This window comes from Scyliorhinus torazame, chromosome 6 (genome assembly GCF_047496885.1).
Source record: "Scyliorhinus torazame isolate Kashiwa2021f chromosome 6, sScyTor2.1, whole genome shotgun sequence".
Classification (NCBI taxonomy): Eukaryota; Metazoa; Chordata; class Chondrichthyes; order Carcharhiniformes; family Scyliorhinidae; genus Scyliorhinus; species Scyliorhinus torazame.
The window spans coordinates 15,793,670-15,812,160 of NC_092712.1; the positions used below are offsets into that span (position 1 = coordinate 15,793,670).

An 18,491-nucleotide genomic window follows, 5' to 3' on the forward strand; every position below is an offset into this window, starting at 1 on the left:
CAAGAAACTTCAGAGAGTCGTGAACACTGCCCAGTCCATCACACGAACCTGCCTCCCATCCATTGACTCCATCTACACCTCCCGCTGCCTGGGGAAAGCGGGCAGCATAATCAAAGATCCCTCCCACCCGGCTTACTCACTCTTCCAACTTCTTCCATCGGGCAGGAGATACAGAAGTCTGAGAACACGCACAAACAGACTCAAAAACAGCTTCTTCCCCACTGTCACCAGACTCCTAAATGACCCTCTTATGGACTGACCTCATTAACACAACTCCCTGTATGCTTCATCCGATGCCAGTGCTTATGTAGTTACATTGTATATGTTGTGTTGCCCTATTATGTATTTTATTTTCTTCCCTTTTCTTCCCATGTATTTAATGATCTGTTGAGCTGCTCGCAGAAAAATACTTTTCACTGTACCTCGGTACACGTGACAATAAGCAAATCCAATCCAATATAACTCTTGCCCTGCGGTATATAACTATCCCTTTCCATCACTAAAGTAAACGCAATGGAATTGTGGTCACTATCACCAAAGTGCTCACCTAACTCCAAATCTAATACCTGTCCTGGTTCATTACCCAGTACCAAATCCAATATGGCCTCGCATCTTGTTGGCCTATCTACATACTGTGTCAGGAAACCTTCCTGCACACATTGGACAAAAACGGACCCATGTAAAGTACTCGAACTATAGCGTTTCCAATCAATATTTGAAAAGTTAAAGTCCCCCATAACAACTACCCTGTTGCTTTCGCTCCTATCCAGAATCATCTTTGCAATCCTTTCCTCTACATCTCTGGAACTTTTCGGAGGCCTATAGAAAACCCCTAACAGGGTGGCCTCTCCTTTCCTGTTTCTAACCTCAGGCCATACTACCTCAGTAGACGGGTCCTCATCAAACGTCCTTTCTGCCACCGTAATACTGTCCTTGACTAACAATGCCATCCCTCCCCCTCTTTTACCACCTTCCCTGAGCTTACTGAAATATCTAAACCCCGGCACCTGCAACAACCATTCCTATCCCTGCTCTATCCATGTCTCCGAAATGGCCACAACATCGAAGTCCCAGGTACCAACCCATGCTGCAAGTTCACCCACCTTATTCCGGATGCTCCTGGCATTGAAGAAGACACACTTTAAACCACCTTCCTGCCTGCCGGTACACTCCTGCAACTTTGAAACCCGACTGATGCCCTCACTACTCTCAACCTCCTGTATACTGGAGCTACAATTCAGGTTCCCAAGCCCCTGCTGAACGAGTTTAAACCCTCCCGAAGAGCATTAGCAAATTTCCCCCCCAGGATATTGGTACCCCTCTGGTCCAGGTGTAGACCATCCCATTTGTAGAGGTCCCACAGACCCCAGAATGAGCCCCAATTATCCAGAAATCTGAAACCCTCCCTCCTACACCATCCCTGTAGCCACGTGTTCAACTCCTCTCTCTCCCTATTCCTCGTCTCGCTATCTCGTGGCACGGGTAACAACCCAGAGATAATAACTCTGTTTGTCCTAGGTCTAAGTTTCCACCCTAACTCCCTGAATTCCTGCCTCACATCCCTATCCCTTTTCCTACCGATGTCGTTGGTACCTATGTGGACCACGACTTGGGGCTGCTCCCCCTCCCCCTTAAGGATCCCGAAAACACGATCCGAGACATCACGCACCCTGGCACCTGGGAGGCAACACACCAACCATTGTGCCCAGCATTGGTTATTTTTAAGCAGGGATTCAGTCTGTTACACATTTATCTGGGATCGGTACTGACAGGCGTCCAGTGACATTCTTTTGCTTTTTAAATAAATGTTAATACCCAATTCTTTTTTTTCCCAATTAAGGGGCAATTTAGTGTGACCAATCCACCTAATCTGCACATCTTTTTGGGCTGTGGGGGTGAGACCCATGCAGGTACAGGGGGAATGTACAAACTCCCCATGGACAGTGATCCGGGGCTGGGATTGAACCTGGGTCCTCAGTGCCGTGAGGCAGCAGTGCTAACCACTGCACCACCATGTTGCCCTGTTCAGTGACATTCTGACTAACAGTGTTTTTAGTTCAGCAGTTAGGGCTCCTGTTTCTGAAGTGGAAGTTTTTAAGTTTAATTTTCTTTCCGAGGTTAGGTTAGGTTAGGTTTTGAACAAGTGAATATGATGTTAAAACTGTGTAATATTGAGCCTGTTAATCTTTCCAGTGCTTACTCGCAATTCTCCAAATGCTAACCATGGGTGTGAAGATATAAAATAATCAAATAATCTTGAGTTACCCCCTTTAGCAAGGTGTCAGGGTGGAGCTGTCCTTCAAGGTGAAACAGCAGCACAAATTATAATTTTAACAGTTGATAATACAGAAGTACCAATGAGTGTGACGTTTCTAAAAGTAACTATGGAGAATCTATTGTGAATGTTGCGTGGGTCACGAGAGTTGGCCATTCTGTAAAAATAGGTTGCGGGGAAAAAGTTTGAAAAACAGAGAGGGGGGGGGGGGGGTGCCCACTGACCAAATTCCGCTACCTGGGGATCTAAATAGCCCATGTCTGGAGAAATGGAACCCGAGGCTGGTGGAGGAAGTCACAAGGTACCTGCAGGGGTGGGGCCCACTCCCAGTGGCAGGGAGATTACAGATGATCAAAATGAATGTACTGCCCAGGTTCCTCTTCAGATCCCTCACTATCTACATCCCCAAGGCCTTTTTCAACACAGTCTAACCAATCATACTGTGTGTGTGTGGGCGCGCGCGTGGTGGTATAGGAAGAACCAGAGGATCCAAAAGAAGGTCCGACAATGGAAATGAAATGTGGGAGGACTGACCCTCCCGAACCTTCAGTTCTACCACTGGGCGGCCACCGCAGAAACAGTGATGTGGTACCAAATGAGTCAGCCCTTCGGCCTATCCGAAATCTCCACCATGGCCCTGATCTGCAACAGGTTTAATCCCGCAATAATGGAGGCAGGATGAGGGGGTACTGATGGTTAGGGACATGTGCAAGGACGATAAGTAGCGACTCTGGGCAAAATCACAGCGAGGTTCCAGTTCCGATAAGGAAACAACCCAAGACCCATTCAGGTCAAAAACCTCCTCCGTGAGGAAACAACACAGATGAACTTGCTTACCTTGCAGGTCGGCTGTTGAGTTCGGGAGTGAGAGCTGGGACCTTAGAATCAGCGCGGGAATTTTGAAAAAGCGCGGGGGCTGCGAGGCAGAGGGGACCATTTAAAAGGTCGCTGTCTGTGGTGAGGTGAGTACAGATTAACTTGCTTACCTTGCAGGTCAGCTGTTGAGTTCGGGAGTGAGAGCTGGGACCTTAGAATCAGCGCGGGAATTTTGAAAAAGCGCGGGGGCTGCGAGGCAGAGGGGACCATTTAAAAGGTCGCTGTCTGTGGTGAGGTGAGTACAGATTAACAACTTACTTACCTTGCAGGCCAAGTCGATTTCAGCAGGAGCGGAGCAGGCTAGTCCATTTCAGCGGGGGCAGTGCGGAAGTGATTTCTGGGAGGTAAGTTTCTCCTTTAAATTTTTTTTAAAAATTCTAGTGTTTAAGGTGGGAACAGGAAGTCGACCCGCGGACTTCTGGGAAGACCCTCACCAATAAATTCTGGTGGAGAGGAAACCCGAGACACTACACGTGTAGTGTCTCCCACCCGCCCTCCTCCTCTAACCTAATAATAAAACCCTTTGGTGTGAGGTAAGTACCATATTTTATTCTTGTTATTAATAATTTTTTTGTTTTTTTATATAAAAAATTTAATTTAGTTGTTAGCCAGATCTTGGTAGAAAGTTAGAGGAATGGCAGGGAAGGGAGTGCAATGTTCCTCCTGCAGGATGTTTGAGGTGAGGGATGCCGTTAGTGTCCCTGCTGATTTTACCTGCAGGAAGTGCTGCCATCTCCAGCTCCTCCAAGACCGAGTTAGGGAACTGGAGCTGGAGTTGGAAGAACTTCGGATCATTTGGGAGGCAGAGGGGGTCATAGATAGCAGCTTCAGGGAATTAGTTACACCAAAGATTGGAGATAGATGAGTAACTGTAAGAGGGACTGGGAAAAAACAGTCAGTGCAGGGATCCCCTGCGGTCGTTCCCCTGAGAAACAAGTATACCGCTTTGGATACTTGTGGGGGGGGGGGGGGGGGGGGGGGGAGACGAGGGACGACTTACCAGGGGTAAGCCATGGGGTACGGGCCTCTGGCACAGAGTCTGTCCCTGTTGCTCAGAAGGGACGTGGGGAGAGGAGCAGAGCATTAGTAATTGGGGACTCTATAGTCAGGGGCACAGATAGGAGATTTTGTGGGAGCGTGAGAGACTCACGTTTGGTATGTTGCCTCCCAGGTGCAAGGGTACGTGATGTCTCGGATCGCGTTTTCCGGGTCCTTAGGGGGAGGGGGAGCAGCCCCAAGTTGTGGTCCACATTGGCACTAACGACATAGGTAGGTAAGGGGATAAGGATGTCAGGCAGGCTTTCAGGGAGCTAGGATGGAAGCTCAGAACTAGAACAAACAGAGTTGTTATCTCTGGGTTGTTGCCCGTGCCACGTGATAGTGAGATGAGGAATAGGGAGAGAGAGCAATTAAACACGTGGCTACTGGGATGGTGCAGGCGGGAGGGATTCAGATTTCTGGATAACTGGGGAAGGTGGGACCTCTACAGACAGGATGGTCTACATCTGAACCTGCGGGGCACAAATATCCTGGGGGGGGAGATTTGTTAGTGCTCTTTGGGGGGGTTTAAACTAATGCAGCAGGGGCATGGGAACCTGGATTGTAGTTTTAGGGTAAGGGAGAATGAGAGTACAGAGGTCAGGAGCTCAGATTTGTCGTCGCAGGAGGGGGCCAGTGTTCAGGTAGGTGGTTTGAAGTGTGTCTACTTCAATGCCAGGAGTATACGAAATAAGGTAGGGGAACTGACAGCATGGGTTGGTACCTGGGACTTCGATGTTGTGGCCATTTCGGAGACATGGATAGAGCAGGGACAGGAATGGATGTTGCAGGTTCCGGGGTTTAGGTGTTTTAGTAAGCTCAGAGAAGGAGGCAAAAGAGGGGGAGGTGTGGCGCTGCTAGTCAAGAGCAGTATTACGGTGGCAGAGAGGATGCTAGATGGGGACTCATCTTCCGAGGTAGTATGGGCTGAGGTTAGAAACATGAAAGGAGAGGTCACACTGTTGGGAGTCTTCTATAGGCCTCCAAATAGTTCTAGGGATGTAGAGGAAAGGATGGCGAGGATGATCCTGGATAAGAGCGAAAATAACTGGGTAGTTATTATGGGAGACTTTAACTTTCCAAATATTGACTGGAAAAGATATAGTTTGAGTACATTAGATGGGTCGTTTTTTGTACAGTGTGTGCAGGAGGGTTTCCTGACACAGTTTGTTGACAGGCCAACAAGAGGCGAGGCCACATTGGATTTGGTTTTGGGTAATGAACCAGGCCAGGTGTTGGATTTGGAGGTAGGTGAGCACTTTGGGGACAGTGACCACAATTCGGTGACGTTTACGTTAAGGATGGAAAGGGATAAGTATACACCGCAGGGCAAGAGTTATAGCTGGGGGAAGGGAAATTATGATGCCATTAGACGTGACTTGGGGGGGATAAGGTGGAGAAGTAGGCTGCAAGTGTTGGACACAGTGGATAAGTGGAGCTTGTTCAAGGATCAGCTACTGCGTGTTCTTGATAAGTATGTACCGGTCAGGCAGGGAGGAAGGTGCCGAGCGAGGGAACCGTGGTTTACCAAAGAAGTGGAATCTCTTGTTAAGAGGAAGAAGGAGGCCTATGTGAAGATGAGGTGTTAAGTTTCAGTTGGGGCGATGGATAGTTACAAGGTAGCGAGGAAGGATCTAAAGAGAGAGCTAAGACGAGCAAGGAGGGGACATGAGAAGTATTTGGCAGGAAGGATCAAGGAAAACCCAAAAGCTTTCTATAGGTATGTCAGGAATAAGCGAATGACTAGGGATAGAGTAGGACCAGTCAAGGACAGGGATGGGAAGTTGTGTGTAGAGTCTGAAGAGATAGGCGAGATACTAAATGAATATTTTTCGTCAGTATTCACTCAGGAAAAAGATAATGTTGTGGAGGAGAATGCTGAGCTCCAGGTAAATAGATTAGATGGCATTGAGGTACATAGGGAAGAGGTGTTGGCAATTCTGGACAGGCTGAAAATAGATAAGTCCCCGGGACCTGATGGGATTTATCCTAGGATTCTCTGGGAGGCCAGGGAAGAGATTGCTGGACCATTGGCTTTGATTTTTATGTCATCATTGGATACAGGAATAGTGCCAGAGGACTGGAGGATAGCAAATGTGGTCCCTTTGTTCAAAAAGGGGAGCAGAGACAACCCCGGCAACTATAGACCGGTGAGCCTCACGTCTGTAGTGGGTAAAGTCTTGGAGGGGATTATAAGAGACAAGATTTATAATCATCTAGATAGGAATAATATGATCAGGGATAGTCAGCATGGCTTTGTGAAGGGTAGGTCATGCCTCACAAACCTTATCGAGTTCTTTGAGAAGGTGACTGAACAGGTAGACGAGGGTAGAGCAGTTGATGTGGTGTATATGGATTTCAGCAAAGCGTTTGATAAGGTTCCCCACGGTAGGCTATTGCAGAAAATACAGAGGCTGGGGATTGAGGGTGATTTAGAGATGTGGATCAGAAATTGGCTAGCTGAAAGAAGACAGAGGGTGGTGGTTGATGGGAAATGTTCAGAATGGAGTTCTGTCACAAGTGGAGTACCACAAGGATCTGTTCCAGGGCCGTTGCTGTTTGTCATTTTTATCAATGACCTAGAGGAAGGCGCAGAAGGGTGGGTGAGTAAATTTGCAGACGATACTAAAGTCGGTGGTGTTGTCGATAGTGTGGAAGGAAGTAGCATGTTACAGAGGGATATAGATAAGCTGCAGTGCTGGGCTGAGAGGTGGCAAATGGAGTTTAATGTAGAGAAGTGTGAGGTGATTCACTTTGGAAGGAAAAACAGGAATGTGGAATATTTGGCTAATGGAAAAGTTCTTGAAAGTGTGGATGAGCAGAGGGATCTAGGTGTCCATGTACATAGATCCCTGAAAGTTGCCACCCAGGTTGATAGGGTGGTGAAGAAGGCCTATGGAGTGTTGGCCTTTATTGGTAGAGGGATTGAGTTCCGGAGTCAGGAGGTCATGTTGCAGCTGTACAGAACTCTGGTACGGCCGCATTTGGAGTATTGCGTACAGTTCTGGTCACCGCATTATAGGAAGGACGTGGAGCCTTTGGAACGGGTGCAGAGGAGATTTACCAGGATGTTGCCTGGTATGGAGGGAAAATCTTATGAGGAAAGGCTGATGGACTTGAGGTTGTTTTCGTTAGAGAGAAGGTGGTTAAGAGGAGACTTAATAGAGGCATACAAAATGATCAGAGGGTTAGATAGGGTGGACAGTGAGAGCCTTCTCCCGCGGATGGAAATGGCTAGCACGAGGGGACATAGCCTTAAACTGAGGGGTAATAGATATAGGACAGAGGTCAGGGGTAGGTTATTTACGCAAAGAGTAGTGAGGCCGTGGAATGCCATACCTGCTACAGTAGTGAACTCGCCAACATTGAGGGCATTTAAAAGTTTATTGGATAAACATATGGATGATAATGGTATAGTGTAGGTTAGATGGCTTTTGTTTCGGTGCAACATCGTGGGCCGAAGGGCCTGTACTGCGCTGTATTGTTCTATGTTCTATACCGCCAGCTACCAGGACACTCGATAGTAGAGGGACATGAGGAAGAACCTTTATACACAGAGGGTAGAGGGTGTCTGGAATTCGCTGTCCAGATTGGTGGTGGAGGCACAGACCCTAAACTCTTCGTCCCTGGACCTTAAGTGCTCTCAGCTACAGGGTTATGGACCGGTGTAGGAAGGTGGGATTAGAAAGGGCAACTGGGTAGGCCAGGGAGGATCTTAAGAGGTGGGATACACTGTGGTTGCCGTTGGTGGGGTCCAAGTGGTGAAAATGAATATTCTACCGAGGTTCTTGTTTATTTTTCAGATCTCCCGATCTTTATACCAAATGTCTTTTTTCGGAAATTGGACACGATTATTTTTGACTTTGTATGGGTGGAGGAGGGGCCAAGGGTGGGGAGGGCCCTGCTACAGAGGCAGCAGGGGGGGTTGGCATTGCCAAACCTGCTTCATTATTACTGGGTGGTGAACGTGAATAAGGTGCAGCGGTGGTGGGAAGGAGAAAGGGTAGAGTGGGTTAGGATGGAGGAGGAATCTTGTAAGGGGTCCCATTTGAGGGCTATGGTGACGGCAGCATTGCCAATGGCTCCGAGTGGGTATTCAGGGAGCCCGGTGGTACAGTCCACGGTGAAGTTTTCGAATCAGTTGAGGCGGCATTTTAGGGTGGAAGGGATGTCGGTGTTAACACCGCTGTGCGAGAATCATAGCTTTGAGTTGGGGGGGGTGGACAGTGTATACAGGAGGTGGAGGGAAGTGGGGATGCTCAAGGCAAGGAATCTGTATTTGGAGGAAGGGTTCGCCAGTCTGGAGGAGCTAAGGGAGAGGGTAGAGCTGCCGAGTGGGAGTGAATTTTTGTCTCTGCAGGTTAGGGACTTTGCGCGAAAGGTCTGGAGGGGATTCCCTAGGTTCCGGGATACACCCTGCTGGAGTGACTGCTGCTTCCGGATGTGGAAGGGGAGGGAAGAATTGGGGATATATACACAAGTGGCTGGGGGAGTAGGGAGGCGAATGGGTGGTGAGGTATTATGGAGTGAGGCACTGCGTAGGGTAAACGAGACCTGGTCTTGTGCAAGGATGAGCCTGATACAGTTTGAGGTGGTGCACAGGGTGCATATGACTTGGCGAGAATGAGGGGGTTCTCCCAGGAGGTAGCAGATGATTGAGAGGTGTGGGCGGGGACCAGCAAATCACGCGCACATGTTTTGGGGCTGTGAAAAATGATGGGCGTGAGTGTTCGAGGTCCGAGCCAGGATAATGGGGTGGGGGGGGGTAAAGAGAGTGAAAAAGGGGGGAAAGTTGTACGGACTACATAGCTGATTGCTGGGAAGTATGTTTTACTGGGGTGTTTATTTACAGTTACCTGTTTTGATACATGTTTGTACTAAAATACATTAAAAAAAGGACACCTGGGTGTCCTTGAGCTGGCATGGGGAAGATGGGCCAAATGGCCTCTTGTGCTGTACCTTTTCCATGGTTCTATGGAAGAATTGCTGTATGGGGGCGACCTAGGGAAGGGAAACTGTGGGGACAGTTCACATTCACAAGAATGATCCCTGGAATGAAGAACTTGTCGTATGAGGAACGTTTGAGGACTCTGGGTCTGTACTCGTTGCAGTTTAGAAGGATGAGGGGGATCTTATTGAAACTTACAGGATACTGGGAGGCCTGGATAGAGTGGACGTGGAGAAGATGTTTCCACTTGTAGGAAAAACTAGAACCAGAGGACACCATCTCAGACTAAAGGGACGATCCTTTAAAACAGAGATGAGGAAGAATTTCTTCAGCCAGAGGGTGGTGAATCTGTGGAACTCTTTGCTGCAGAAGGCTGTGGAGGCCAATTCACTGAGTGTCTTTAAGACAGAGATGGATAGGTTCTTGATTAATAAGGGGATCAGGGGTTATGGGGAGAAGAGAGGAGAATGGGGATGAGAAAATATCAGCCATGATTGAATGGCGGAGCAGACTCGATGGGCTGAGTGGCCTAATTCTGCTCCTATGTCTTATGGGACCTGTACAGGCGCCGGTTGGGTGAGATACGCTCTACCTGAACGAGACAAGGATAAAATGACAGGAGGAACTAGGCAGAGATAGGGGGAGGAATCTGGATTGAAGCACTGCACAGGGCGATCTTCACCTCCACATGTGCAAGGCTGGGCCTAACGCAGCTAAAGATGGTGCGCAGAGTGCACCTAACCAGAATCTGAATGAGTGTGTTCCTCCTGGGGGCGGAGGACAAATGTGAACAGTGCCAGGGAGGCCCTGCCAACCACACCCAAATGTTCTGGGCTTGTCCCAGATTTGTCGGGTACTAGACAATCTTTTTTGAGGCAATGTCCAGGGTTGTGGGAGTGAGGGTGAAGCCATGCCCAAAAGTGGCCGTCTTTGGGGTTTCAGATCAGCCAGAATTCTTTATGGGGAGGGGGTCCGATGCCCTAGCCTTCGCCTCCCTGATCGTCCACCGGAGGATCCTGCTTGGCTGGCGATTGGCAGCACTACCCAAAGTTGCAGAATGGCTGTCCGACCTGGCGGACTTTCTCAGGCTGGAGAAAATTAAATTTGCCATCCGGGGATCGGAAGCCGCTCACAAACAAAGGGTGTGGGGGGGGGGGGGGGGGCGCATGTCACAAGTGAGCCACGGGACAAGGAAAGGGGGCAGGTAGGGTGGAAAAGAGGGAAGCGGCGAAGGCACGGAAAGAAAATGAGAGGGATAAGGGACAAAGCTGCAGGACACTGGTCGGAGGGCAAGATGAAGCCCAAACTGAACTGCTGTCCCCACACTGGGGATTGTAACAGATGTATACAGGCTGAAGGGGGAACACGGCCGTAGTGGGAGGGAAGACAAATGCCTGTAAATATTTTGGTTTGTCTTTTTCATTTTCCTTTTTTGGTCCAGTTTGTAATATGAAACTTATGAATTGTGAAATAAAAGATGTGAAAATTCCCCAAAAATATTTGTATGAGAGAGAGATTGATCGACCAATCAAAGAGGAGGTCATTCAGCCTTCAAGCCTGTTCTGGCATTTAGTTAGATCGTGGGTGATCCAAATCTCAACTCCACCTGCTTGCCTTGGCGATACAATCCTGAATATTCTTGCCTAACAAAATTTCAGCAACGTCACCGTTGAAATTTGCTGCTTCACCAGTTTCTTTGGGGAGAAATTGTTCCGGATTTCCACTCCGCTTTGTGTGAAGAAATGCTTCCCGACATCAGCCCTCATTGCCCCAGCAGTAAGTTTAAGGTTCAGCCCTCTTGTTCTGGAGTTCCCCACCAGAGGAAAGCTTTCTCTCTATCAATCCCATCAAGTCCTTTAAACTTCTCCATTGAAGGAGATAAATCCACACAGGGAATGGATTATTGGGTACAGCAGTGGTGATATAACACTGGCATTATACACACAAAATTGATAGTACAATTCCATCCTTGATTCCATTTATGCAAGCAACAAGTCCACCTTAAATGAGTCAACGTTATCTGCTTCAAAAACTCTATGTGGCAGCAAACACCACCTTTTTCATAAGGTTCCATAGCTAATTGATGATGCTCCGTGGGATGTTTTACATAGAAATCCCTATACATAGGAACATAGAAAATAGAAGCAGGAGGAGGCCATTCAGCCCTTCGAGCCTGCTATGCCATTCATTATGATTATGGCTGATCATCAAGTTCAATATCCTGATCCCACCTTCCCCCATATCCCTTTTATCACTTTAGTCCAACATTGGCCCATCGAGTCTAGATCAACCCTCCAAAAGAGCACCCTACCTAGACCCACTCCCCTCAACTCCACCTATCCTGCACATAAGTCTAATAAGGACTTGCATCTACAACGCACTTTTCATGACCACCGGACGACTCAAAATGTTATACAGCCAATGACATATTCAGGAATAAGTTTGGTCCAACTAAGCTTCTAGATAAATCTAACAAATTAGAATTAGGCTGCTTTGGAAGGAAATTATTCAGCACTTTTTCCATGAAGGTTGGTGAAAATTCTGAACTCTTGCACAAAACGATTCAGTAACGCTGGGCTGGTTTAGCACAGTGGGCTAAACAGCTGGCTTGTAATGCAGAACAAGGCCAGCAGCGCAGGTTCAATCCCTGTACCGGCCTCCCCGAACAGGCGCCGGAATGTGGCGACTAGGGTTTTTTCACAGTAACTTAATTGAAGCCTACTTGTGACAATTAGCTATTATTATTATCTCCCTGCTTTTGTAGAAACTAGCGTGGAACTTTTTTTCCCCTTTTTTTAAAGTTTAGTGTACCCAATTTTTTTTCTCTCCCAATTAAGGGTCAATTTAGCGTGGCCAATCCACCTACCCTGCACATCTTTGGGTTGTGGGGGTGAGACCCACATAGGCACGGGGAGAATGTGCAAACTCCACACTTGGTACTTTGTGTGCATTCTATCTGGTCTTATTAATTCACATTATTACTACTCTTGATTTATTCCAATATCTCTCTGCGCTGCTACATCATTGGGCTTCTCACCTTAGGAACGCTCGGGTCCCATGTGAATGGAGAGGCCGGAAGGAAATCGGTAGATTCTCTCTGGATTTGTGAATAGAGATGGAAATAAGTAATTTCCCAAAGCTGTGATATTCTGAGGGGATTGCTGCACAAAACCTGCTATGCTTTCCAGCTTCAAAACATTGAGGGATGGTTTGATAGAGGCATTTAAAATGATTAAGGGGTTCAACGGGATAGAACCTGAGAAACTATTTCCTCCGGTGCGGAATACAGAATCTGAAAATTAGAGTTAGGCTGTTTTGGAAGGACATTATTCAGCACTTTTCCATGAAGGTTGGTGGAAATTCTGAACTCTTGCGCAAAACTATTCAGTAACGCACCAACACGTATGTCAGCACATGCAGTTATGGTCGTTTATTGTTCAATGATAGGTTTGTGTGGAGGATGAACACCGGAATGGACAACTTGAGCTGATTGGCCTGTTTCTGCACGGTGCACTCTATTCCGAATGGAATACGCTTTACTGCTGTACAGTTTACTGGGGGAGTTGATGACGAGTTGACTATGTGGCTTTGGGTGAGGGAAGAGGGTCAGATAAATAAATATTTGAAATATACCATGTTGAATCGCAAAGACTTTGCTGACAAATCACTGAAGGTGTCAGGACAAGTTGAGAAATTGGTTAATAACTCAAACACACATGGGCTCCAGAATTTTATAAAGAGAGTAGAGAGTACAGAAGCAAGGAGGTTATGGTAAACCGGTATAAAACACTGGGTCAGCGGGATTGGGCCCGGCTCCCTCAGTTGAACTTTATGAGTCTGGCGGGCAGGGTCAAGGCGGATCTATCAAGGGGGACAGTCCTCCCCCATCATTGGCAGGTCAGGTGCAGGCGGTTAAGACGAACATTTTGCCACAGTTTTCATTTTTATTCCAGTGCCTACTGGTCTTTTTGCCAAAATAGTGTTTTATGTGGGATAGGTTGGTTTAGTTGTGGTTAGCACTGCTGCCTCACAGCGCCAGGGATCCGGGTTCAATTCCAACCTTGGGTAACTGTCTGTGTGGAGTTTGCACTTTCTCCCCATGTCTGCGTGAGTTTCCTCCGGGTGCTCCGGTTTCCTCCCACAATCCAAAGATGTGCAGGTTTGGTGGATTGGCCATGCCAAATTGTCCTTAGTGTTCACCAGATTAGGTGGGGTTACTGGGTAATAGGGATAGGATGGGGCTGTGGGTCTAGGTCGGGGGCTCTTTCGGAGGGTCCCTGCAGACTCGATGGGCCGAATGGCCTCCTTCTGCACTGTAGTGATTCTGTTTAAGTGGGAATAAAAATAGCAGTTGTTCACTGTGTTGAGTAGTATTGTTTAAGGGGTAATTGCAAGCTATTTTGTGGTGTGATGTTTTTTATAATAAATTTAGAGTACCCAATTCTTTTTTTTTTCCCAATTAAGGGGCAATTTAGCATGGCCAATCCACCTACGCGGCACATCTTTGGGTTGTGGGATAGAGACCCACACAGACATGGGGAGAATGTGCAAACTCCACACGGTCAGTGACCCGGGGCCAGGATCGAACCTGGGTCCTCGGCGTCATAAGGCAGCAGTGCTAACTACTGCTCCACCGTGCCGCCAGTGATGTTAAAGATTTTAATACTGTGTAAGTAATAAAGTTTGTTTTAATATTTAAAAAAAAAACATAAGCAGAATTAGGCCATTCAGCCCATCGAATCTGCTCCGCCATTCAATCATGGCTGATATTTTTCTCATCCCCATTCTCCTGCCTTGTCCCCATAACCCCTGATTAATCAAGAACCTATCTATCTCGGTCTTAAAGAGACTCAGCCTCCACAGCCTTCTGCGGCAAAGAGTTCCACAGATTCGCCACCCTCTGGCTGAAGAAATTCCTCCTCATCTGTTTTAAAGGATTGTCCCTTTAGTCTGAGATTGTGTCCCCTTGTTCTAGTTTTTTCTATAAGTGGAAACATCCTCTCCACGTATACTCTATCTAGGCCTTGCAGCATTCGGTAAGTTCCAATGAGGTTCCCCTCTCCCACCACCTTCTAAACTCCATCAAGAGTCTTCAACTGCTCCTCATATGACATACTACATCCCTATTTCTTTGTGAAATCACTCCTGGAGCGAGGTATCCAGTCCTCACAGTTTTGCAAAATTAAACTAAAATATATTCTGCCCAGTATCCCAGTCACTGTTGGGGTTTGGTCTGGTAATAAAGCTGTACTGAGGCTCGCTTTCAATTCCAGGTTTGTTATTTGAAGTTAAATCATAACAGCTGCCATAGTGGGATTTGAGCATTAGCCTGGGCCTGTGGATTACTAATCCAATGACATTACTACCGTGGCACCATCTCTCCGATTACATTGTATTAGAGATAGGGCAAGATCAGTGCGAAGTTTTTTTAATTTATTCGTTGAGAGGATACGGGCGTAGCTGGCTAGGGCAGCAATTATTACCTCTCCCTAATTGACCATGACGGTTGTGATGAATTGCCTTGGTAAACCGCTGCAGTGCTGAGTCATTCACTGCTGCACTTCGGATTCAGAACTGCTAGAAATGGCGATGTCCTGAGCACCTCAGTGAGGTACAACTGCGATCCCACTTGTACACCAACAGGTATACCCCACAGCTCCTCCAAGTTTATTCGACGTAAAATATGCAAGGTGACTAACATCTTGTTTTTCAAAGGAATATAAGGAATTCATTGTGAGCGCCATTTAGGGCAGCTCCCTTGTAAAGTGCAAGTTGGATTAAAGATCAGTGTGAGATGGAAGCGTCTTCTCTTCACAGTGTATTACCTGCTGGTGTACAGTTCTACTCTGCTGCCAGCTTTTCCTTAAGAGTCAACATGAGTCTTGAGCAATAACCCCTTGCTGACTGGGTGCATCAAAGCTCATCTGACCTAACCGTAATACCCATCTCCAACTTGAGAGAATGGGGGCCAACATTGACCAGAAGCTTAATTGGATCATCCGTATAACTGTGGCTGCAAGTGGTCAGAGGAATTCTGCAGTGAGTAACTCCTTCTGACTCCCCAAAGCCTGTCCACCATCTACAATGATAATAATAATATGATCAGGGATAGTCAGCATGGCTTTGTGAAGGGTAGGTCATGCCTCACAAACCTTATTGAGTTCTTTGAGAAGGTGAAATAATATGATCAGGGATAGTCAGCATGGCTTTGTGAAGGGTAGGTCATGCCTCACAAACCTTATTGAGTTCTTTGAGAAGGTGACTGAACAGGTAGACGAGGGTAGAGCAGTTGATGTGGTGTATATGGATTTCAGCAAAGCGTTTGATAAGGTTCCCCACGGTAGGCTATTGCAAAAAATACGGAGGCTGGGGATTGAGGGTGATTTAGAGATGTGGATCAGAAATTGGCTAGCTGAAAGAAGACAGAGGGTGGTGGTTGATGGGAAATGTTCAGAATGGAGTACAGTCACAAGTGGAGTACCAGAAGGATCTGTTCTGGGGCCGTTGCTGTTTGTCATTTTTATCAATGACCTAGAGGAAGGCGCAGAAGGGTGGGTGAGTAAATTTGCAGACGATACTAAAGTCGGTGGTGTTGTCGATAGTGTGGAAGGATGTAGCAGGTTACAGAGGGATATAGATAAGCTGCAGAGCTGGGCTGAGAGGTGGCAAATGGAGTTTAATGTAGAGAAGTGTGAGGTGATTCACTTTGGAAGGAATAACAGGAATGCGGAATATTTGGCTAATGGTAAAGTTCTTGAAAGTGTGGATGAGCAGAGGGATCTAGGTGTCCATGTACATAGATCCCTGAAAGTTGCCACCCAGGTTGATAGGGTTGTGAAGAAGGCCTATGGAGTGTTGGCCTTTATTGGTAGAGGGATTGAGTTCCGGTGTCGGGAGGTCATGTTGCAGCTGTACAGAACTCTGGTACGGCCGCATTTGGAGTATTGCGTACAGTTCTGGTCACCGCATTATAGGAAGGACGTGGAGGCTTTGGAGCGGGTGCAGAGGAGATTTACCAGGATGTTGCCTGGTATGGAGGGAAAATCTTATGAGGAAAGGCTGATGGACTTGAGGTTGTTTTCGTTGGAGAGAAGAAGGTTAAGGGGAGACTTAATAGAGGCATACAAAATGATCAGGGGGTTGGATAGGGTGGACAGTGAGAGCCTTCTCCCGCGGATGGAAATGGCTGGCACGAGGGGATATAACTTTAAACTGAGGGGTAATAGATATAGGACAGAGGTCAGAGGTAGGTTCTTTACGCAAAGAGTAGTGAGGCCGTGGAATGCCCTACCTGCTACAGTAGTGAACTCGCCAACATTGAGGGCATTTAAAAGTTTCTTGGATAAACATATGGATGATAATGGAATAGTGTAGGTTAGATGGCTTTTGTTTCGGTGCAACATCGTGGGCCGAAGGGCCTGTACTGCGCTGTATTGTTCTATGTTCTATGTTCTAAGACACCCAAGTCAGCAGTGCAAGTGCAATACTTTCCTCTTGTCTGGATGAGTGCAGCTCCAACAACATTCAAGAAACTTGACACCATGCAAGATAAAGCAGCCCCCCCTTGATTGGACCCCATCCACAGTGACAACAGTAAATACCGTCTATAAGGTGCATTGCAGCAACTCAACAACAGCAGCTTGCAAACCAGTGGCCTCTACTACCTCAGACAAGGGCAGCAGATACCTGGGAACCCCACCACCTGGGGATTGTCTTCCCAAGTCACTCCCCATCCTGACTTGGAAATATATCACCGTTCCTTCTCTGTCGCTGGGGTAAAATCCTGGATTTCTCTCCCTAACAGCACACTGGGTGTACCTACACCCCACGGACTTCAGCGGTTCAAGGTTCACCACCAACTCCTCAAGGGCAGTTAGGGATGCGTAACAAATGTTGGCCTTGCCAGTGACGCTCGCAGTGCATGAAAGAATTAAAAAATCGACTCACTGGGTATCAATTGGAGACAGTGGAACCCACCCATTAACCCACGATAAACTGCTGAGCTCTCACAGGGAGAATTTCTTCCCGACATTCTGTGCTTACTTGTCAAGGCAGGCCACGCTGAGGCACCGGTCCTCGGGCGGAGGTTGTGCAGTGCTCGTTTCATTGTCTTCCAGAATAGAATCGATGAAGGTTGATGGTGAGAGGGGTTCCTCAGTGCCACTGACAACAGGACTCACCTCCTCGATCTCTGGGTTAGTTGTAGGACTTGGAGGCTCTTCTTTAATATGGATTAAAGGACTAGCCCTGGAAGAGACAGGAAAGAGTGGAAGGAGTGGGGGGGGGGGGGGGCAAAGAGGAAGAGGTGGGCAGAGAGGGAGGGCAGGGGACAGAGTGAGAAAGGCAGAAACAGTGATGAGAGAGACACAGGCAAACAGAAGGAAGGTAGCGAGAGGCAGACGGGGGGGGGGGGGGGGGGGGGGAATAGAGAGAGAGACTTTTTAAAGAACAATCAGATTATTTTGCGCTGTACATTGCACAAACTCAAGAACGGGCCTAAGGCCATCACTTCAGCCCCGAAAGTGCCCAATTTACCTCAGATTATCTTGGGCTGGCAAGGTATCTCAGAGATTGGAGCAACAGGTGAAGCTAGCTGTTTCGCACTGCGACTATGCAGTAGCAACACGGGTGGTATTCACCACCAACAGGATGCTGCTGTCAAGCCAAATAGGCGTTCCGCCCATCACGAGTAATGTGGTTTATGAATTTCAGTGCCAGTGTTATGCTTGGTATGTACCGTACATTTCAAAGATTGACGGATCATATCAAACAGCACTTCCCAGCCTCTGTCCGCAACGGACAAGGTACAGACTTTATCAAACCCAAAAAGAAAATGCTGTAAAATCTCAGTAGGTCTGGCAGCATCTGTAGGAAGAGAAAAGAACTAAAGTTTCGAGTCCAGATGACCCTTTGTCAAAGCTTTGACACAGGGTCATCAGGACTCGAAACGTTAGCTCTTTTCTCTCCCGACAGATGCTGCCAAACCTGCTGAGATTTTACAGCATTTTCTTTTTGGTTTCAGATTCCAGCATCCGCAGTAATTTGCTTTTATACAGACTGTATGAAACCAGCCCGTGCTCGCAAAACTCAAAACAATGTCCAACATTAATTGCGGTTCTGCGATTGGACAACATTAAATAATCCCGTGCGCTAAGAATTAAGCTGACAACCAATTTAAGGTAGTCAGTCGGACTCGCAGTGTGCCACATTTACCTACTGGAAGCTACATATATTAATACACAAGGCCCTGTTATTTGCAAATAGAAAGAACATGTACACACATTGTGCCTGTTTCAACTAAACAAAGTTACAGCCATTTTCTGGTTCATTCCTCAGGGCAATGCTTTGACCAGA

General features: G+C 47.3%; 1 protein-coding gene across 5 annotated transcripts in view; it reads right to left on the reverse strand.

Moving 5' to 3' along the window:
• hsf1 (heat shock transcription factor 1) overlaps nt 1-18,491 on the reverse strand; it is a 179,781-nt gene that overhangs the window by 63,390 nt on the left and 97,900 nt on the right. For 4 of the 5 annotated variants that reach the window (XM_072507969.1, XM_072507968.1, XM_072507967.1 and 1 more), the window contains one exon: nt 17,181-17,384. The exons of the other annotated variant lie outside the window; for it this stretch is intronic. In XM_072507969.1, the coding sequence (XP_072364070.1) occupies nt 17,181-17,384 (204 nt within the window). The remainder of the gene's footprint in view (nt 1-17,180; nt 17,385-18,491) is intronic. 5 annotated transcript variants of the gene reach the window in all.